Below are 23,870 nucleotides of genomic sequence, written 5' to 3'. Positions count from 1 at the left end.
TTCATCGATCGTTGGTTGAAATTAACAAGTACTAAGGACTTTAGATGCTTCCAAAAATAGGTTTTCTGTTTAAAAAAGGGGGAAAGAGATAGGATATCATAGAAGTCTATGTGTGATTTATAGAAAATTACTATACATACATCTGTCTTAATACATAGAAAAATGCATTTACATTCTTAATAATGACATTTTCCATAATTATTTCAGTATGTATTCAAGAAATACATACATTAAAGAATGTTAACAGCAAATGGACTAAAACTCTCTGGAATTTTTGCTGTTAGGTTATGTTTAAATTATTGATGCAATGTGACAATTACATTTGTGCCAATAAAGATTAGCCATCATTTGAGAAGATTTATTTGTTGACTACAGAATGCATTCATAAAATTTCTATTTTATTCCTTAAGTATTTTATTTGTTAGCATGATTAAATTTCATCAACACGTTAAAGCAAATTGTGATATTTAGCCACAAAGCAAAATAAATTGCTAGTGATCATAAAAACCTGATACAGTTGTAAAGTTTTACTTCATCATTTTCATTTTTAAGAGAGTCAGCATAATGCTGCTCACAATCCCTTCAAGGGTAGATTGTTTAGCTTCTGCTATATATGGTAGCCTATAACTTCTGACAATTGGATTTCAGATATCACAGCCCATGTTTATAGCATTCCTTAAGGACAACAGCTCTCTTTTCATGAGTTGGCCTCATAAATTATTTCCTTTTCTCTCTGAAGCCCTGCTCCCCAGATCTTCCCATATTCTCCTTACTCTTAAGAAACTAAATAGAGGCCATTCAGATGTTTCAGTTGCAGTCTCTTTGTCTCTGATTTCGTCTGGCATTTTCAGGTAGAGCATTTCACAGTATCCTTCCTCTGTGCCAAAATATATTTTCTTTCTTAATAAAGGTTATCCCATATTTTAATGGGACTTCAAATCTGTCTTTTAGATAGGCAATCATTTAAGCTCAATGGCCATCTGGTTGTTGACATACTGGTGTACAAAAATAACCTTCCAGCTCACCGTTTTCTGTGAAGGGATAATTGCTGAGATTCTTTTGCCGGAACCCCTCACATAATCTCTACTAAGGTCAAGATGATTTACCCCTAATATCCGACTAGGTTTTTAACTCAGATATTTTCTGATCTCTGTCTCTTCCCAGAGCCTGTCTGTTTTGCTTATGACTTGAGCTTTTCCCATGAAGGTAACTTCCATCATATGCACTAGGTAGTATATGCTCTTTCACATCGCCAGAACAGAATTCTCTGACTCCTCATGTTCACTGTAGAAAGATTTAAAGGACTGTCCTTTCAAAGGATTTCATACCACCTAGCAAATAATGTGAGGAATGCTGTTAGTCACCTGTAAGTGTGACTTAAAAGCGCTCCCTAGCCTGAAGTTCAAGCAGCAACACTCACTGAAGCTTCAAGAAGTAATGCTGCCTTTGAGAGAGCTGTCCCAGATTTTTTACTTTACTGGTAATAATGAGGACCTGCTTCCAAGTTTTTACTAGTGGGCAATGTGAATAGACAGACAGAGTCACAGGGAGAAGGGAAACAAGCTGTTCATCTGTAACTTCACTTTTTCAAGACATGTTTTATACATGTACATACACATCCACTTCATTCTCTCTGAATCAATGTGACTTACAGACCTACTTACTGGTAGAAATTGGAAATGCCAGGAATGGCATGTGCAGGGAGAGGAGAAGACTAGGAAACAAAAAGTACAATATGTGTGTATTTCAGTTATGTGGTGGTTAAAAAGCAGTGCGATAGTGCAATATATTTTGAAAGAGAATTATCCGACTATTGTAGAAGGAAGTTGTAAAAGCCAAAGGCATGAAATCCAGTCAAATTAAAATAGCTTTGGTGTTAATTAGGTATGCAGAATACAAAATATGTCTAAGCATAAAAGACTTGAGTAGGTCATCAGGATTTGTAACAGACTGAAGAAATGCAATGTTGACTAGAAAGCTGCTCTCAAGGAGGGAGTTTACACTGTGAACTGTTTCTGCTAGGAACTATACAAAAGGAAATGATCAGGCAGTTGCAAGCACTGCTGTCTCTCTCTGATCTAAAGGATCATTTTTTGGTTTTTGTTTTGCCCTCCAAAATAAAGTTGATTATTTTGTTTTCACAAATTAGTATATTTTCTAAGTCCCAAGAATGGCCTCATTTTTTTTACCTTTCTGAATAAAAATAAGAAAGGTTCTTCTGACCTGTGGCCCCCTGCAGCAGCTCCAAGCCTGGGAGATCCTACCCAGCAGGTGAAGCCCAGCCCAGATCCCAGCCCTGCTGACCCACTCCGGGGCCTCCTGCTCGTGGTTCATGGGCACTCACTCAGACTCACACACCCAAATCCAGGCACTCCACAGCCAAGGGTCCCCCAAATGCCAGCGTGAGATTTCTCCCTGTCTAACACCCATGCCAGCACCCAGGGCCTCCTATTCAGAGGCAGTAGTACATCAAAGAATACATGCAGTATTTTCATTTCGTGACACAGTTAGTGAGTCTTTTTTAGTTCAGTTAAACATAGTAAAATACAGTGAAAAAACAGATTAACATTTTAACTATTTGTCTTAAAGGTGAATAAAAATTGTAAACAGGAACTGTCTTACCTTTTATGAAAAGTAAATTGCGGTTAAATTCAAAGTACAAATTCACTCAATATCTTTTGAAACTGTAGGTGTCAGTCCTTTTTTTGTAGAAGAGCCATGTATCATTCATCACTTAAATATTTTGCTGTTATTTTTACAATGTACAATATGCTATCTAGTGGAAGTGAACTCTAAGCATATTTTTCATTCATATTTTTAAGAGTTCAAGTAATAGTATGTTTGGTGTTTTGTAAATAATTTTTCTTCTCTTCAAGTCTGAAATACATCATTAATTGGGAAAGGTGATTTTTTTCATAATCTTTAAATCTATTATAAAAGCTGTCTTCTTATGATTTTTGTTTTCTATAACTTATTTGAAAAGCTGAATGAATGTGAATTTTTTTGTTGTCACCTTTGCTGCCTTAATGACACTGCTGGATACAGAGAGAAGTTCAATTAACTAATTAAGATCTCTGTAAGGTCGATGCCACTGCAGTGGTTTTAAGTAAATTTTGTCTTTTAGTTATTTTCTTTTACTTTTAACTGTTATCAGCTAAATATAGAGATTTACAATCTGATTTTTTTTTTTCTCACAGTCATTCAAGAAGAGTCCTGCATATGGACAGAAGAGTCCCCAAGGTCACATAGGCATAGTGTCTGATGATGGTGTTCCAGTTGTGTGATTTAGTTCTGTGAGGTCCTACACTTTCAGAAGTGTGACTATCTTCACTTTTGTTTTCAAAGCTGGCGAAAAAAATTTTGGAGAGCAGTTTCTTCACTTGTATCTTGTGGAGGGAAGACCAACAGTTCGATTAGGCTGTGGAAACTCTCAGAATATTCTGACTGTATCCCTGAACCAATCTGTCAGCAAGGGTTTCCTCATCCCTATCACAATAAGGTAAGAACTGGGTTACACTAAAAGAGTTTTAGTCATCTCTATTGAGCAATAAACTGTAATTTCACTCATTTTTTGGACAATAAAAAGGCAAGTAAAATTGGAAAGCAAATTTAGTAACTTTTTTCATAAAGTTGAAAATATAATTTAATTTCAATTCTCCTTGATTGAAAATACATTTTAGTTCACACAGATTACTGCAGTCCTTTGGAGAAATTATGAATCTTTCCAAGTCTGCAAAGTCCAGATACATTTACAGATACAGATTATGTCAGTTTGAGAACTGAAACAGTTTAAACATAATTTTTGAAATTACAAATGGGGCTCTCATATTTTATACTTATTCATTAACACATTGAATTAACACATTGAATAAATTAGATTTGTCATCACGATTTAGTGCTAAATATAAGACTAATAAGATAGTCTTAAGATGCTTAAGATAAATTAAAAATGGGCATGCTAACAGCATCTTACATTACAGGGTGGACTTGGTGTGATTTTAAAAGCCTTATCCAAACAACTATGATTCTAAAAGTTGTCATATCTACATTTGCCACTGTACTATCACGGTTATACAAGAGTGGCTAATCACTGCTGTCATTTTTCATCTTGTACAAGTGATAGTTCTCAAAATGGTTCATTTATCATTTTGAGATCAGTATTGGTATCATGCTTTAGTAATGAATTAACTCTTTTCCAGTCATGGAATTTCATATGTGCAAGATAGGTAAGCAGTAAAACAGAAATAATATAGGGTCTTTTGTTATATTTATATTAATAAGGTTAAATAATAGTAAAGTATTCAATCTTTACTACAGAAATGTTTAGAAATAATTCTGACCCATAAAAATATCAAATTACTGTGATTAAGATAATATTTTTTTACATCATTTAAGTATTATTAAGTATTAGTTGTTGCACCTGAACTGTAAACATTTGTCATGTGAGGGAATGTAATACACAAATTATGAAATTAAAGAAAACCTTAGCTAGGACTATTTTTGCTGTTAGAGGACAGTCTGTGAAGGAGACTGCTGCAAAAGTTACCATTAAACATGCATGTTAGACTTCTCAAAATTGCCTTTTACTGTCAAAAAAAGAAAAATCAAAGCAAAATCAGAAACTTTTTTGTTTTTCTTCTGAGCTATTTCTCTGTGATGTAAATGTTGATAAATTCTGAAATGGCAGAGGTTTGTTGATCTCATTATATATAGTAGATTGATATGGGGAGAAGAGAATGTTCAGCGTATTTTATTAGATTGCATGCTTAACCCATGAGCTTTATCGCTTCTTTTAGAAACTTGTTAGAACTTGTTTTAGACTTATTAGAATATAAATCCTCTTTTCAATGTATGGAAGGCTAATAGGAGCTGCCGTTTAAGAAACTGTTTTCTTTCTATCTTTTATTTCTTTTCAGCCACAGGTCTCTCCATTACTTTTTTTCTACATTTAAAACAGAGATGTTTTCCTTTTATGCTTAGTGTTAACATCTAGTATTAATGCAGCAAAGTCACATAACATACATTCAAATCTTATTAGCTGGCAGTATATTTATTTTAGGATTTTTGTACAGATTGTAAAAGCATATAAAATTTACAAAGGAAAGTATATCACTTCCCCTCCTTTTGATCTAGCAGATAAAGAGGTTTTTCTCTCAGAGTATACTTAATAGAGTTATACAGCTCAATACAAATCAGCTATTCTGAGTTTGTTTTTTAATCCCAGAGGCTTCTTTTGTATGAGACATTGGTCAGATAATTGTCTGCACTGTATCAGCTGTGGTAGCATTGTCTTTGTTTCACACATTTAAGCCATTAAAATGCCATACAGATTTCAAAGCCTAATAATATTGTAGCAACAAATGCAGCTAAATGACAAATAAAAAATTGATTCTAGGTGTAGAGTTCAAGTTCACACTGAAAATTTTATTCCCTCCTTTTTCTACTTTAATATTAACACCTCTGTATTTATGGCCTCATTCTTCGTGTTGGTACACTAAAAAATACTGTCAGTTCAATTTACACATTTCCTTTGTTTACTAGAATTTTATAGTGTTATCTTTGAAACAGTGGCATACTAAATAACTTGCAAGGTGTCATTGTAGACTGTGACTAGTAGGGATTTACATGAATTTGAGTTTATGGGCTTGGTCTTCAAAATGACTTGTGATTATTCTTGTGAGTCCTTCTAAAATGTAGAGAGAGTAGTATATCCTTCACCAAACAGCAATAAAATTGTAATCCTTCAGCAGTCATCCTTAACCTCTGTCACAGGAAAAAGCAAACTTGACAAGGCAGTTGTAGCCTCCCAAGTTCTTGTATCATAACATATAAAATATGAATCCATGACAAACTGATGATTTGTGTTCTCAGAGGCTGTTGGAGATAGATAATTCTATCTGTATGCTTTACCTGCAAAATTGTGTGGGTTTTTTCCCCTATAAGCAGGAAAAGAGTCAAAGAATAGAATAAATGACATTTTTTTGTTACTGTTTCAAAGCTCTCCAACAGGGGAACAATACATTGGCTACATTTGACTTCGAGTTAGTTTGGAAGATCATATTTGACAACTATTCCGGTTTTGGATGCAACTACAACTGCAGTGGTTAAACACCACAACTAACACATCCAATACCTTTAGAAACAGACTTTCTCCTTTTCAAACTTACGCTTTTTAATCCACATGTGCAAGAAACAAATACATTCCCATAGTTTAGAGCTATTGCTTTCTTTTAACTGTATGATTAGTTTCCTTAGATATGGCCATTTTCTCAAACCTGATGAAGATTAAATGAGTTTTAAATGTTCAGTCATTGTCTTTATGACACTTGTGAAATGGCATCTTTATAGAAGAAAGTCAATAAAGCTCTGATTGCTTACATTTTTTTGCCTTGCCTAAAGAAAATAGAAACCTGTTTCGATGCAGTTTCATTTGTGTTTCTATTTCTGTTTATTTTAGGATGATTTGATTACTGGTTTGAAAATGTGCATTCATTTGAGTGTAATTTTTTGTGATTTCATGATGGAGAATGTACTGGTTTTTTTCAGTTAAAGCTTTGAGCACATACTTGAAATGTAGTTTGGATTGGTTTTATGGATTTGTTCTTTAAAGTTATTCAAAGAACATTAATCCAAACACATTTCATTCCATGAGTAGGTTCTGAAATGCATTTGCCTGATGTAAAATTTGCTCTGCTTTGTGGTTAAAGTGATATTACTGTCATGGGGGCAAATGGTGTTTCTTCAATTCAGTGGCTGAAGGAAGGTAAATTTAACAAAGAGATTGAAATACTCAGGTGATCATGATTTTGATTTATCTGGATAGTAAAGTGGATTGTCACTCTTAGAATATGAGTACTGATATTTTTTTAGACATCTTAGATTTTTGTCTCTAAATTTTTTTTTGTCTGTTCTGCACAGTGATGTGATGTGATAGAATGGGTCCTTTTAAATTTAGAAGATTCCAAGCAATCATTAATTAAAATCTTCCCTGTGACAACATCACTCTTCAATCTTATTCACCTGCAGAACTTTCAGAATTTTTCTCTGGAATTTAATGAACATAGTGCCCATTGCCACAGAGCTATGTCATGGTATTATGTACAATTACATTTCATGTATCTTCCAAGTGAACATATTGGAAGCAGTTGTTCCCAGTTTTCTGTAACACTTTAATCAGTAGTATGGATGTGAGCATTTACTCATGGCTGAGAAGGACACCTTTAGCTGTCCTTAAAAAGGTTTATTTAAATACATTATCCAGTTAATTTGGCCAGCTATCATCTAGACCATGCAGTGGTACAGAAGCTGCTGAAGTTTATTATTTGGTCTTCCAGCTTTAAAAGCAGATGGCACATTCTGAACTGTGGAAGTCCTCAGAATGGTTTTGTACCTCCACATGGAAACTTTGGCAGGTGTAATGTATTAAGTACTAGTTACATGATTTTATTATCAGTGTCCATGATTTTTCCTACACTTCTACTCCTTCCCTTTCCACAGAAGAAGAAAATCGTTGCTTGAACTACTCTACAAAGTTTTTTTCATACATGTGCATTCTGAAAATGTGTTTCTAAAAAAATATGTAAATCACTATCCATACAATACATTGTTTCATTTTCAATCATGGTGTTTATCTATTTAATTTCATTATATTCATAATATTTCATATTATATAGGTTTTCATATTAGTGCATATTTTTATTGTTATTTACAGGTGTTGGGTATCCTGCATAGTGTGAAAGTATTACTTAAAATTACATTAAATCAATCAACCAACAAAAAAAAAAAAAAAAACCAAACTTAATTATCTTATATCTTGCTTGCTATTGCTTCCAAAATTACCAGTTGCCTGGAAATATAGGATGATTTTTGATGATTTTGAAACATCTGAGCAGCAGGTTTTGTATCTCAGCTGGTACATAATGTAGCCTAGGTTTCATACGTGCCACACTGATTTCCAACATAATCAATTATGTGATGAATGAGAAATGGAAAGGTGATTTGGTAAATGACAACTGCATGCAATATTGCTGTCATCTTATCACACCTCATCTTTTCAAAATTATTTGAAGATTAACAGTGAAAGCAGCCTGGGATAGATTTAAGAATTTTTATTTTATTGTATGAATTCATAAAACTGTTAAGGAAAGCACATTTAGATGTGGTTTTAAAAAAGAATATTTTACACACTCTATATCTTAATTTTGAATTTTAAATCAGCACGTAGATGAATTATACCCATGTTGTGCTGCATAGAACTGGAAATGCTGTAGGATATTAATTATACTTAATCAATTTTGAACAAAATTTGTGATTACTTCTAGAAGGATGTATATACAACTGCATCAATTTATGTTTACTGCATTTTCTACAGCAATTGAAAATTTCATAGAATCATCATATTTGCCACTCTAAGGTAGGAAAGCTTTTGACCTGTACATCTATGTATTGTTTATTCTCTGAAAGCCTTAATCCCAGTTTCATTAATCAAAGTTACAGTTTTACACAAGTTATCACTACATCTATTCAGTCTTAAAAACAGTCCCATAAGAGATGCATTAAATCAAGCTAATGAAAACAAATTCTTGTGTATGCAATTAAAATTTAAAATGAAAATTTGGAACATTGTAATCAGCTAGTTAAATGATTACATGTGGCATGTTATCTGGAATAACTCAAATAAGAAAGTGGATTCTCATAAAGACAATAGAAAAGGTTACCTTTTGTGTTTGTTTCAATTTCAGCTTTTGTGTATGAAGAGAACATTCAGTGTGTTTAGAAACATAAACCACTTTCTGAAACTTTTTTTTGCCTTCATTCATCAGCAGCATGCAATATTTCATCAGTGATCTGTCAAAGCCAACAAACCAACTGCTATGGCTGTTCAAGCTCATTAGCCACTGACTTGAAGAACAGATGTTTGAATTCCTGTACCCTTCATGCTCTGGGTTTATGCTAGATTTTGTTATATTAACTGCCCTTAGAGGAATGACCCAAGAACACAGAAGGACAAAGTGATTCTTTAGGATGAAAAGGTCCTCTGGAGGTCCTTCCAACATTCCTGCTCAAGCTGGCTGTCCTGGTTTCAGCAGGGGTAGAGTTTTCTTCTTAGTGCCTGGTATAGTGTTTGCATTCTGTATGAGGGTTAGGTTAATACCACACGAATGCTATGGTTGTTGCTAAATCATATTTATAATAAGTCAAGGGCTTGTTTTTGTGTCTCACACTCTGTAAGGAGATACAGAAAAAAAATCCTTAACTGGTTTTGGATGGTTTAATGAAAAGTGGCTCGCCACAGAGCAGTTCACAGTATATGATGTCATCATATTTTCATCTTCCAGTTCATAGTGTGTCATTATACATTTACCTCAGATGAAAAGGCTATGTCACAAAATAAGTGATATCTGCCGTATTTTCTTATGGACAAATTACAGAGTTGCATTAAATGTCATTTGAGCTCCTACAAGGATGTGTGTTCCAAAAGCTAAAACTACTCACCAAAATCAATGCATTAAAGAAGGTTTGAGGTTCTCTTGCTAGGTGTGAGTATTCTTCAGTCTTTTTCAAAGCTATTCATATCTACATAGATATTAGAGTGAACTGTATTAACAGTTCAGTAATACAGAGTAGCATCAGGCATCCAGAGCTCCATGCTGAACTGAACTCTGAGTCACAGCTGGAGTGCTGTGACCTACCCAGAACCATAGAAGCAACAAGGAAAACAATGTGTATTTACCATATTTCAAAGATAAAGCTTTGAAAAAATATGAAGCCATTGATTACTTACATTATTGAAGAAAAATTCTGATGAGTCATATTTACTCCATCTAACCTCACCTACTTTCAAGTAAGGTGTTAATCTAAAGGAGTTTGTCCGTATAAGTACATGGATTTATAGCAAAATGTAAAAATTAATGCAGTACTCAGACATTTAGTACTCACTAGCAATTTTTGACACAGCTGAAAACTGACAGTTTTTCTTTAGGTTACCTCCCTGAATGGTCAGTGTTAAATGATAAATAAGCTGAAAAAGTAGAAAAATTGGTTTGCAAAATACTATTTATTTGTTTCTCACGATCTTTTATCCCATTGATAACCCCTTTTTTCTGTTAAAATTACTGCAGCTTCAAACTTACTTAAAACTCAAGATTTTGTTATTGTAAGTCTTAACGATAAATATATTTTGTAAATGTCTCTAGTATCACAGAAAATAATACAGGAAAGTATTATTTGGAAAGTCCTGTTAGCAGGGCACACCTGCCAATCTCCTGTCAATTGTGGAATTTGAAAAATTAAATTTTGTTAGTAATCTTATGTATTTAAATTTTATGCCAAATCAGGCATTCTGTTAAATCAAATTCTGTCTGGGGGGAAATGCTGACTTTAGCTCAAAAAGATGCTTCAATAATGAACTAGAAATTGACTTAGTAAATTCCTGTTTACACTTCCATGTCCTGAAAAAAAATAAATGAGCATCATTTAATATTTATTCCTGAAGGTATCCATCACTTTTTAGTTGATAGAATAAGAGATGCTAGAGATGACTGTATTTCCTACAGGAAAAAGGATAACTGTTATTTTACCCATATTATCTGTTTTAGGATAACATATTTCATTTGAATTACCAATGTTGCTAAAGGGTATTTATATTTATTATTGAGTTCAAATTAGCATAATAAAGCAAAATCAAGGAACACAGAAAAAATGCACTAACTTTCACAGTATTTTATTTTTACCATTGTAGGATGAATTAACTCATCCTAAAAGATGCTGATAGGCATAAGTGGCTCACAGCTATGCAGAATAATCAATCATTCACCACAAAGACTTGGATATTTAACTTTCAATTAATTTGCAAGACATACAAAAAAAGTTTTATGATGGAGAGAAAAACAATTTCATAGTTCTGAAGAAAATTCTGTCATGTCAGTGGTCTTTTTGATATGAGTCCAACTTTACATTTTATATAGTCACTTTCCCAGTGAGAGTGCCTGTATAGACTAGGGGTAGAATAGAAAGGTTTTTTTGATATTTACTATGTTTAAGGTGCATTCCTGTCCAACTATTGTTCTCCCACCATTGTCCCTCTCTAATGTAGAGGATCAGACTTGAAAATAATAATGAAGGTTGATATTATCAGGTTGAAGCGAAGTTTTTATTATGTTCATTTTTTCCTAGTACAAGTCAAACACTTCCGTGATATCCTTCATATTCATACTCTGAATTTCATTTATTCCAGTTATTGATTTTAAAAAAGTCCACTTGAACCAAGTGGTTCAAGACAGCATACTTACTTCGTAATTTTTTCCTACAGAAGTGGTAAGATGAAAAGGACTAATGAGGAATGCTTAAAAAAACTTGTCATATCAATTTTAACATTTTTAAACAGAATCAGATGTTTAATGACCATGGTAATCTCCAATGTATGTTGATTATGTCATTGTTAAACATATTAAAGATATGTTGGTAATTAGATATGTGAATAGATTGTTAGGTTTTCATGCTATAACTTTCAAAAGCATGACTAAAATATTGTATAACTCAGAAAATTCTAAAACCTCCCTGTTTATCAGACCCTCTTATCAAACATGGCAAAATAATAGCTACTGTAATTTTCAGATTAACCAGAAAATTTCATTTTCCAAAAGAAGTTGTAAGATTAATAATCACGTTGAGGATAACGTTTCAATGTGCTGTTGACAATTGCAGTAATTATTTATTATTTTCTTAGTGAGTGATGCTGTTAACAGCAGTTATTTCTCTATGAGATTTTGCTGACTCTCTGTGCCATAATTTATCAGGTCTTCCAAAGACAGTAAGTTGTGAATTCGCAAGAATTAAAGTATACCTTATAAAGCATAATTAATACACCTTTCCTTATCTTCTACTTTTAGATTTGGCTATGTGTTATAATTTTAAAATTCCAATATCCAAAGAATCTCTGGGTTTCTGCTAGAAAAATAGAAAGAATAAAGTTTTAATAGTCTGTATAACCCAGTTTCCATTTTCTGGTACATCTGCTTTGAAAATTATATTATTTGCCTTTCAGTGTTGCAGTGTTGCAGATAAATCATATGTAAAAGATTTTTTGTTATATCATGGAAATTCTGAACTTAACCTTAATTTCCAAAATATGTTAAGTTCTTTAGAACCCTCCCTTTCTGTATTACAGGAGACACTGCTTTAATGGTGCAGACTTGTACACAGTCTTATTTTTCCTATGTGCTGAATAAGCATTGCATTCCAGGTCCTGCTGACGTGATTGCTTACTCACCGTGGTTTCCCTACATAGACAGTGATCGCACATGATTCACTTTTCCATCTTCTTGCGCCTGAGTCAGGCTGGGTGAAAAAGCAAAGATTTCAAAATATTTGGCTACTCCCACTGCTCCAGGGAGGAAGTGGGATGCATGGCCCTTCTGGACTGCTTGGAAGGAATAGCAGTCATTTCACATACAGGCTAGTGTGAAGGGATTTCAGTACTGCTGCAGGGACACAAGGCATTATGCATGAAACAGGGCAGATGTCATTGACATGAAGGAAAAAAAGGAGTCACTGGATTACAGAAGAAATAATAAAATAATAAAGTTTAAGAGAATATTATATATATTGTTAAATATTTTTATACTTTCAATTTTTTTAATTTCTAATGTATATAAATTCTCTAAAATTCATCAGCTATGTCTGACCACCCAGTGATTTACACAGAGGACTTTTCAGACAGCGTTTTACTTTCTGTTGGTGTGGCACAGCACATGGAACTGTAGCATTAGAGTATAAAGCCAAATATCATATGAAGGTGCTGTGTTGCCTTCTTCCTAAGTGAGATGGTAGTTTACACTATTGTATTTGAGAGTTCTGAAGAGCTAAACAACAAAATAAAACTGTGAAGAGCAAGCAGTTTTTTAATTCTCTTCCTCAAACCTGTTGTTCTGTATGTGGAAGATCAATACAGAAATAAAATTGGTTCAGTGTGCTTGTAACAATTGGCAATTCTCTTCAGGTTTGCCTTAGCTGAGAGCAATAGGAAGTACTATTTGCTCTGTAGGTATTGAAAATCAGTAGAAAATAAAAACCAGTAGTCAGCCAGCCTTTGAATTAATGTCCAAAAAAGCAGTGGTAGAGGGAAGGGCAAGAAAATATATCTTATCTCTCAACAAGCCAATTTGGCTCTTTTTGATTCATCTCATGAGCACCAATAACCACAGAGACAGGTAGACGGCCTCTAAGTTAGATGTCAGAGCTCCACAAACAATGAAACAGGCAATGAAGTCATGCAGTCCAGACTGCTGTGAGATTATGCTGAATTTTCTCTTTGCTGAGAAGAGAGCAGTTCTTGGTCTAGGTGACCTGCTCCTAGCTCAGCAGCAAATTTTCAATATGCTTTCAAAAAGTTTGGCTAATCTTAGTTCAGACAACTCTAAAGTGGGAGTGCTATTTACCTATCTCCGAAATTTATTCAAAAGATTAAATTTTCTGAGGCAAAGGATTTTTAAAATGTGACATTGAGCTTCTGGTGCATGATCTATATTTTTTCACTATACTCAGTCCATCTCTGTGACCAGAAATTTTCACAATACATCAGGTGTCCTGGGGATCACTGTTTCATATAGTTCATTAGATAACCTTTTTCATGGGGGCTGAGGGAAAGAAGAAACAGAGAGGGTTATTATTTAATTTTAATAGCGGTAATCTTATTTTTTTCTAAATTCTTGCTTTCTAAATAAATTTCAGGTAGATGTTTAATACATAGTTTTCACATAGGCAGAGAAGAAAGAACAAAACAGGACATCAGACAGCTGTTTGTTTAAAGACTAGCTGGTTTAGGTCTAGTTCTGCATACCAGCAGTAAGAAAATTTGGTGCTGCAAACTGAGTCACTTGTTTAAAGAGAATATTCAGTAAAATTCACACATACATTTATTAAATAGTCCTCCTTGACAGTCATGAAAGAGAGAGGGGAAAAAAGAGAGAGATGTCAATGTCATCTTTCTGAGAGAGAGAGAGAGAAACATCCACTGCATTTTTCTGAGAGTCTGCAAGAAACTCATTTGTGGAACACATCGCAGGAAGGAAATTATTTCTCTTCCTTTAACTGAAGTACACCAATTCCATTAGGAATTTATATTTTGGTATCAATAATTCAGATGGGAGAAGTTATTTTATTTATCTCTTCACCACTTTGATTGCCACTATCATTAGTTTTTCTTTAAGCACACATTAACCTGGCTTTTTCTTAGACTGTAAAGTGCCTGGGAAACTTTCTTCTCTGCTTGCTCACCATTTTGTATCACTTGCCTCCTGTCCCTTTCTCTTTAGCATTGCTGATCTATTTTCCATGGAGTTAGTGATGTTGCTGCTACATCTGTGATCAGCTTCATCCAAAGGTGCTTTGTCATTTTGTGACCATTACTTGATTACTTAATATTTTAGCAAAGTGCTACAGAGGTTATAGAAAGGAGCAGTACAGAGTGTAGGTGCCCAGGCACTGGCAGTGGGGGTTGCATCAGTTGGATATTTCCTGAAAGAACTGGGACCCACGGAGATCCCACACTGGGTGAGGGGGGAGGTGTGAGAGGCAAGGAGCAGCAGAAAGGACCTCTTATAGACTGAGCTGTATTCACCATCCTCCTTCTGCCCTGTTTGTGTGGGGGAGGTATAGAAGTTGGGAATGGAGCAAAGCTGAGCCTGAAAAAAAGGGGATTAGGGAGCAGGAGGTTAATTTTTCTCTATGTTTCTTACCATCCATACCCATTCTATTGCCAATAAATTAAATAAATTTTCCCCATGTGAGTCCTGTGGTGATAATTGGTAAGTGATCTCCCTGTCTTTAGCTTGGCCCAGGAGTTTTGTCATCATGCTTCTCCACACTCACTGTCGTGTTGAGAGGGAGGGGAGCGAGAGCAGCTGGGTGAGCAGCTGGCAGCTGATTGAGGCCAACTCACCACAGAAGGAACAGGGAAGTGATACTGAACATGATTTCCTGCATTCCTTCCATGTGTAATTGTGCAGGCAAAATTTTGTAACAGATATGTGACCTCTTCTGTTTTTTAATTATTTTGAATTCTTCTGGTTTTTAATTCTTTTGAATTATAGGTAGCGCTGTTTTGTGTTGGATAAGGCTGTATTCTGTTGTTCAACAGAATGTAAATATGAGTACGTTGGAGAATTCTTGTAGTCATAAGTAAGTGCTAGCATACAGTGAACATAGAAGAGTAATTATTGTCTCACATTGCTGGTGCTATGGCCTTTCCAGAGGTGTGAAAAATATCTGCTGCATTAGAGAGTATTTCCAGATAAAGTAACTGTTTCAATCGTTTGTAAACAGATTTTCTGTGCTTTGATATAATATAGCAAAACATTTTATAATGCCAAATCTGCTTTTGAGCTCACACTTCAAATGAACTACATTAAAAAGGCATGTAACTGTTGGAGGTTTGGAGTACATTAAAAAAATTATTCTTCCAGTTGTGGACTGCTTTTTCTGGAGGCTTTGCTCAAGCGCAGTATCACATGTTTGCTGTACATTTCCCTGTTTGGGCAAATGGTGTTTGTATGGCACCGACTCACACCTGTGCCTTGGGATACGTGTCCCTGTGGTTTTTCTTCTGCAGCTTCCATGCAATTTGCAGCACTGCTCTGCTGCTTGTAGCAACGGTGGCTGTGACTTCTGCTGCACTGAGGGGCTTTAGTGAGAGCACCAGGAGCTAGGGATCTATACATCGTCACAGAAATTGTTTTATCCCCCCTACAGTTCACATTGTCTTGTCAGAGCTGGCAGCACCTAGCAGACCAATAGTAATGAAAGATGTGAATGTGAGAGCTACAGTGCAGCATGCTGTGTTGCTACTAAATTACTCGGCAGCCGTTCAAAACACCTTCAGAAAATACATTTTCTCTTGATTTGAATACATTTTATGTAAATCTGACATGTGGTTTGGCCCCTGGGTTTTGTTCCCAACACTGTCAGAAACAATCTTCTACAACCTCTTTTGTTCATCCATCTGGAAAATAACAGGATTATGCTTGCCTGCCTTCTGGGGCAGGTATAAGTTTTGCTCAACAGCAAATGTTGTGAACAACACAAAACTGAACACCAGTCTGTGCCTGGCATAAGCCGAGGTATGCTCTGACCAATATTCTCCTTGGCTGAAGGGTACTCATCCTCAACCAGCCAAACAGGAAGGTATTGATTATTCAGACTGAGTTTTTACTTCACTTTTAACAGAAGAAATGAACACATTGCTTTGTTTTAATGGATTTATTTCAATCAAATACTTAAACCTGTAATCTTTCAAGATTTCTTAATGTATTTCATGGAGGTAGTGAATCTGGCACTTTTCTGTTGCTGTTTTTTCAAAGACATTTCTTCAATTCTTATGTGGAGAAGTCGGAACACAAGCAGTTTTTTCTGGAAATTTAAGGTGGGGATATGTGAGGAAAAAAAGGCTCGAGTTAACACGTGAGTGGAGTTTGCTGATTGCTCGATGCAGACAATCTCAGCAGCAGCCTATGCCAAATGTATATCTGTGGTTTTCAGTTTTAGAACTCAGTGTGGTGATGAACCGAGGTTGATGTGGTATTGTTGGCCTTGCTAAGTACTCAGTCTCCAGGAGATATGAATGCTTTCTAAGGTCCATATAATTTCATCTGGTTCCTTTTAAACACTTGAACCTTCAAATTTCAACCAGAAAGTTTTTGGGTTTCATTTTTGGGGTTTTTTTTCTTCCTTTCTTTTCTGTTTTGCCAGAACAAAAGCCCCATATTTAATAATTGTGAAATTCTCTATTTAATAATAAAGAAATGCTCTCAGTATGGCCATTTCCTTTGTCTATATTAAAATTGCAAAGAGTCTCGGAATGCTAAAAAGTAATCCTATCGTATTAAGGTATTCACACCTTCTAATACAAGAACATTCATTCATATGGAATAGTAAATGGCGCTCTATTATTGCATATATTACATTTCACATAAGGTATTTTCAGACAATATACATCTGTGATGTTTTATTTTCTTGTGAGTTTTACACTGGTCAGCATCTTACAGCTTTTGGAATGAATATCTCTTATTAAAGCCCTCTTTGTTCATGAAGATAATGTCAGTCTTACTAAGCAGGAAATTAAACAGAAGAGTGATTAACTTGGTTTGATTTGTTGTGAACTGCCGTAGAAATTCTGCTTATCTGACGACAAAATTATCTTTTGAGGGATTTGGTTGTTTTTTTTTTTAGTCAGGTCAGATCACTAGTTACACTCCCTGAACAATATCTTCAATTGGGCACCATTCTTTTGGCAGCAGCACAGTTTCATATTGAATAAAACTGCCCCTTATTAACAGTAGATTAAATATGAAATATTTTACCACTCAAGCAACTGTGTCAGTTGGATGCAAAGAGAGGCCAAGATCTTGGAAATTCCTCTCATTCTTACTCTGAGGAGTTAATGTGTAGAAGACCAACATTATTCAATTCATCCAACACTGTAAGAATTAGTTCATATCCTTGCTTTGTGATTTAAAGTAATTAAGTGATTTGTCCATACAATTGTTATTACAGCTGATCATGTTTTCTGACAAGTTGGCTGCAAGGTTGTGAGATTTTTTGGTAACTTTTATCTCCTTGGTCATGTACTATTATAGTAGTGAATGCTAAACTTGTGTTTTTGCTCTCACTTGCTATGATGTTTTGTGTTTTTTCCTTTTGTACTTTTTAAACTACTCAAAATCTGCTGCCATTTTTCTCAGTTATGAACAGGAAGACAGTTAAGTACACCAAAGGTTGAGGACTGAGTACAGACTACCAAAGGGCCAAAACATTTACAGCTAGATTGAGTGGGAAATGAAGCAGCACAGAATTGTTCAGTTTAAATTCAAGATGAGCTGCAAGAAGCTAGTATATATCTCATCTCACCTTACACAAGTTCTTGGACTAAACATGAATTAACATTTTGTGACCTACAACTTTCATGGCAAGGTACTGCTGCATCTTCAGATGATGAAATAAATTACATTGCCTAATAACAGGGAAAACTTAATGTACATATTCTATACTTTCAAAATCTCATTGCATACCTTTAAACAAAAAGCAGACAAAATTTCAGATATTTTAGTCTTCCAAACTGCATATTGAGTTGTTGAAATACTTTACATGTCAGCTCGTTTTAATCCTAGATAGCTGGGGATGGTTTTCTATGGGCTCCAAAGAACATCTCCTGTAAAAAATACTGTGTCTTAAATCATTATCATGTATAGAAGATTCCAAAATGTTCAGTTGATCAAAGATTAGAATTAAAACTTTGCTTAATAAGCTTTTTCCTCTTTCCATTTCAGTTTTCCCTCTAGAAATAATAATGCTCTCTTTTTATGTCAATGTAGTTTGCATGTGATTCAAGCCAAATAAGGTCTGTTTCTTCCTTACCTGCCCAAGCTGTTGCATCAATATTCAGCACTGACAATAGAGGGCAAACATAGAACTTCCCTTGCTCCCTCAACCCTTTCTGAATAAGAAAGGATGATAAAAGGAAGACAGGGAAAATAAAAAAAGTAAGTACTTGTGAAGTAGATTTTCCATAACTGATTCTCCACACAATTTATTCTGCTTATCTAATTATGTGCAGCACATATTATAGTTGAATAATCAGCAAGTATCCTGCTTTTCATATGTCAGCCAGAGGTATATGTTTTTTTTTTTCCTTCCTGACCAAACAGTAGCCTATTTTGGTTGGGGGTTTTGTTTGTTTACTTGCTTGTTTGGTTTGGTTTGAGTTTTTGTTTTGTTTGTTTGCTTGGTTTTGTTTTGGTTTTGGGTTGTTTTTTGTTTTGCTTTTGTTTTTGTTTTTGTTTTGGGGGTTATTTGTTTTTTATTTTTGTTTTTGTTTTGATTTTTGTTTTTTAATTTGTAAAAAACAGTGCAATAGTTGTTTAATGTAAACAGTGATAGAATTAGCTGACCTAATCCTGCTCACCCAATCTTCCTGCCAGCTGTCTTCCTCTGGCACACAAATGAGAGGCAGATGCATAGCAGGCGAAGTTTTCCAGGTTCATCATTAAGCAAAGCACTTAATATTGACTGAAAACAGGCAACTATTAGACTGCTGCAATTTAATAAGTGCAATGGGTATGTTCTTTAAAATCAATTTCTGTTTAGATTAATTCATCCTAATTTCTAGGAACTTCACATCAGGTCAATAAAAGCATGACACTCACAGAAGCTGCACTCATTACCTGACATATTTGGCATTCTACAGACAACATCTTGGGCAAATCTGTTCATCTCCATCAGGTCCTTCCCTGTGATACAAGATTTACAGAGATCTTTTTATTATTTAATTCATTATTGATCACAGGATTCTGAGGTACATAGATGAAGACTAAAATAATTTCTAAAAATAACTTATGTTGGATAGGTAAAGCTCTTTCCTCAAATACACTGCCATTCAGATAGAACACTCCTTTCAAGGCTCTCCTAACACCCTCATATCAAGATCAGCTAAGTAGGTAAAAAATTTCTTGGTGAGCATTGCATTGTCTGTCTGGTAGTCAGTTTCCCATGGCATCCCTTAGTGCTCAGTGTGAGCCAGGGAAATAATGAAGTTTTTCACTGGCTCCTTCAGAAGAAAAGAATCTTCCAGCACAACCTCCTAGGGTTTGCCTCAGTTTGCAGGGATTCCCACTCTGCAAATACTGATTTAAAATGCTTTTCATTAGGGCTAACACTATAAAGAAGATAATATAACTGGTAACTGGTAAACCCCAGTTTTGCATTATTTAATTTGTTGCTAATTAGAGACACTTAATCTAAAGTTAATTTTTGTCAGTTAGAAATGTTAATTCTGATAAATTGATACATTTTTCAGTGCTTCAATCTTGACCTAAAGTATCTACATGGTTAATGCAACCAGGCAGCTCTCTGAAATGAAATAGTTAATCACACAGTAGTTTTGTGGTGAAATAATTTCTAACATTTCCAAATGCAATATGTGTGTAGTTGCATTTATAATATATTAAGTGGAAAACTGGGCATCAAAACCAAGAAATAAAGAACCTCATCTGTAAGCAAAACCAGATTTTACATACACAGCAACAGGCATTGTGGTGCTGTGTATGTACACATCCACAATTTCCTTAATGACTTATATTCATAAAATTTAATCTTCTTGAAAGGCCTATGTAAGATTTTGACTATCCATGAAGAAATGCGGCCCACTTCACATCATAGAAGATTGCTTTTTTTCCATGAACACCTCATACTTTTTGTTTCTACAATCTGATGAAAGTAATCTATTTTGTTTAAAAAAACAAAAAATTTCCTAAAACATGGTCTGTGAATACATATTTACATCTACAAAGTAAATGTATTATATTTACCTTGCTTTTCTTTTTTGCAGTTTATATTCACGAATCTTGTGCAGTATTTATTTTTCAAATAATACATTTCAGCTCAAATATATCACTAAACAAAGGGAACAAAAACAGTAGGAGAGACATTTCTAATACACTAGGAAATATACATCTGGATATTTAGGTAGGTTCTGCTGAAGCATATCCAAATGGCATTATAAACTATATTATGCCTTTTGATATTCAAATAGGCAATAAGCATCCTGTACACTCATGTATGTTTAAGACTGCAGCTAAAATGTGTACAAATGCACCACCTTAAAGCAGTCTCTTTTTTCTTTAAAAATAGTTGGTTATAGCTTAGTAAAATCTTCTTAGCTGTTCATGTTGGATGCTTTGATTTAGATAGGTTCAAGTACAAAATACACATTAAATTATTATGAGATTCTTAATTTCTTTGCCAGAGCAGTTCTAAAGCTCATGCTTTTGTTCTGATGGGGGAAAACACAGCACATGTGTTATCAAAAGCAGACTGCAACAAAACACTTAATGAGTCTGGTCCAGATAAAGATGAGTACAGAACTTTAATCAGTTCAGATGACAACAGTAAGCTTCAAGTTCTGTGCAATTCTGTATTTATGAATGTATTCTGAAATCAGAAGTCTGCTCTGTTCTGTTCCTTTATGTGTTCAAAGCAATAAGTATCTGTCAAAAACCTATGTTTTTTTAAATGCAATGAACTGGTTACATTCTGTGACCATTAGGCTTCACAAATCAATAAATCATAAGTCTGGTAAGTGGGAGTGTTATTTAATGTTTCTGCCTCGTATTATTGACTTCAGGTAAGTTGTTCATGCTTTGTGAAAAAAGATTTGTAACGTGACCAGCACTTCTAGCAATGATGCCTCTCATTTCTCCAAAAATCAGTTATTCTTACCTGTACTGAAGAGGGCCTGAAGGGATTATGATGACAAGGCCTTACCATCTTTCTTGCTGGTGGTGTCAAATGGAGAGACAGAAGGTTGGTGAAGATTAGACATAAAGGGATAACTCTCTTAACTGGTGTTATGGCTTAATATGAAAGATCAGTTATTTATTTCCAGTTTTATCTGGGTTACAAATGGTGCATTACCCTTCTCTGCAGCGTCCATGGCCCTTTGCTTGTGACAGCATAAGTAATGCTTAACACAAATAAAATGTTAGTGATAATTCTTGTCATAAATAGAAAACTTTTATTTGGCAATAATGTGTTTGTACATTCTATTCTTAAGCAATACAGTGGAGAAATAATTGTCCTGTTTTAAGAAGTTACCTTTAGCTATGTAGGCCCTGACTCACTTTCTCTTGCCATTTTTACAGCTGATATTAATGTGGTTCAACTGAATTAGGCATTCATAGTCCATTATAGAAGAGTTGAGCAGAGGATATAGTTGTTTCAGCAGTTGTGAATTATAAGAGAGATTAAGTGTTCTGACTATTTCTTTTTTCCTACTGAGATGTTTCTGAGAATGTCACCAGAAGGGACCAAGAACAAGCTGTTGGAATGTCACTGTGAGAAGCTGACACATAAATTTTGCCTAAGTCATAATTAGAGAAATGTGACAGTAGCTCCAAAATCTAAAGGCTTAAGGTTACATTAGAAGACATGAGCCTTAAAGAGTCTGAAAGAAAATACTTTCTTTTTTTTTTTTTTTTTTTCAGTTGATATTTATATGTGTAAAACTGAAATACAGCAGGATGTCTCTTGGTCCTGAGTATTAATAAATATGCCTGTCACTACCTCAGGGTTTGCACTAGTTGGCAATAGTAAGTCTTTATTCTCCAGTCTACCCAGGATTTCCTGTACTAGTATATAAATTGTTCCCTCTCTTGGTGTTCAAATTGAAGAATCACGTTCTCATTAACCACATTGCTTAACCTATTTTTCTCATAGTTTTCTATGTAGAGGTGAGGAAACAGTTCATTTTAGATCATCAGAGTATGCAAAAGAAAATTAATTAGTGCTGCCTGGGAGAAGTAATATATGTTACTGATCATTGTATTTCTTCTGTCTGTAATAGGTAAGAAAAGACCCTCAACAGGAGATCATTGTAGTATTGCAATTATCTGTACAGCACTGCATTGATGGAGCTTTGTTCACATGTCAAGTGGCTTCCTAATTTTCATTCATAGGATCAGACTTATGTAAGACAATAGATGGAAGACTGTATCTGAAGATGGTTAAACATAATAATTAATTCCTATGCTCCAGTGCAATACCAAGCTGTTGCTAGCTCCAGAAGAGTCTCTCTGCTGTGGGGGGTGATAGCCCTCCTAGGGGAAGGAGACATAATGTGAGGATTAGCTGCTATGTCTCTCTTCAAGCACTTTTCCAATGGTTTTTGTGGTATTTTCTTGGTGAGGTGTTAGGATAATTGAACCCTCAGCATTTGTATGATTTTACCTTTTTCTTAATGTCTTGAGGGGAACTTACCACCCCCCCACACCCCACCCCCCAAAATATGGTGGTTTGGATATGTTATTTCCCTTTATTCTTCTCTTTGTTCTGGTTTAACCATTCTAAAAAGCACAAATTATGCATACATAAGTTGTGTACACATAAGAAAAATTTTTAAACATTGGTTGTTGACAGTAGTATTTGTATATGTGTACTTTCTTCAAACTTTGTATCTCATAGTCACTTCACATGAGACCATTGCTTCTAAATGTGCAGAAACTCTTCTCTTGTTTCTCTTTATTTTCGCAATCTATTCATATCCATGAGATTTAGTTACCTGGTAGGTAGATAAATGGCATAAAAATAGTTTTAAGATGTGATACCAAAGGAACAGTGCAGACAGGTTTTTTCACATTTTGCCAGGCTTACAAGAGTGTTTATTTGCTCACCAAGTGGTAATATTGAATATTTCTCATGTGAAGTTATACTCTGCTTCTACTGATATTAATGTTTTCTTAAACAGAAACATGATCCAAACACATGATCTTTTTCAGTGTGTTCAAAATCACTCTACCTACAAGTGATCTTGTACTTAGAAAGAAGGAAATGCCTGACAGTGGTCAGAATGGTTTGATAGTGGTCACATTTTGCTTAAGACTAAAAGACCTCTGAGTTGGTACTTTTTTAGGGTACTCTTTTAATTAGCATTCATATGTTTTATGCAGTCAAATTTTATTTATTATTTAGCGGAAGTCTTCCAACTTTTTCCAGTCTTCATCAGTGTCATATTGCATCATTGCACTTGAGACTGTTTTGGCTTTATCTAAATTAACTCCCGTATTACCTATTACCCCTAGACAACTTTTCCCATTTCTGGAAGACAAAGGCATATGACTTTTGAGGTAATAGGTTAGCATAGACATTTTGTTTGATGAAATTATTCCATCTCCATTTAAGGGAAGAACTGTCCAAAACTTATTATCTTGTGACTCTTCATAAAAAGTGTTTTCTATTTTCACACCAGCACATTCTTTCAGTGAAGATTATAGTTGAATTTTCATGTCTTACATATTTTGTACTAGCTGTTGCATAAGCTTTAG

General features: G+C 34.6%; 1 protein-coding gene across 1 annotated transcript in view; it reads left to right on the top strand.

Annotated features, from left to right (window-relative positions):
* EYS (eyes shut homolog) overlaps positions 1-23,870 on the top strand; it is a 610,207-nt gene that overhangs the window by 471,054 nt on the left and 115,283 nt on the right. Inside the window, exon 29 of the mRNA XM_041477332.1 lies at positions 3,346-3,499. Coding sequence (XP_041333266.1) covers positions 3,346-3,499 — 154 coding nt within the window. The remainder of the gene's footprint in view (positions 1-3,345; positions 3,500-23,870) is intronic.

The sequence above is a fragment of the Pyrgilauda ruficollis genome, unplaced genomic scaffold (genome assembly GCF_017590135.1).
Source record: "Pyrgilauda ruficollis isolate IOZ18807 unplaced genomic scaffold, ASM1759013v1 scaffold40, whole genome shotgun sequence".
NCBI lineage: Eukaryota > Metazoa > Chordata > Aves > Passeriformes > Passeridae > Pyrgilauda > Pyrgilauda ruficollis.
This window is presented reverse-complemented; position numbering and strand designations above follow the sequence as displayed.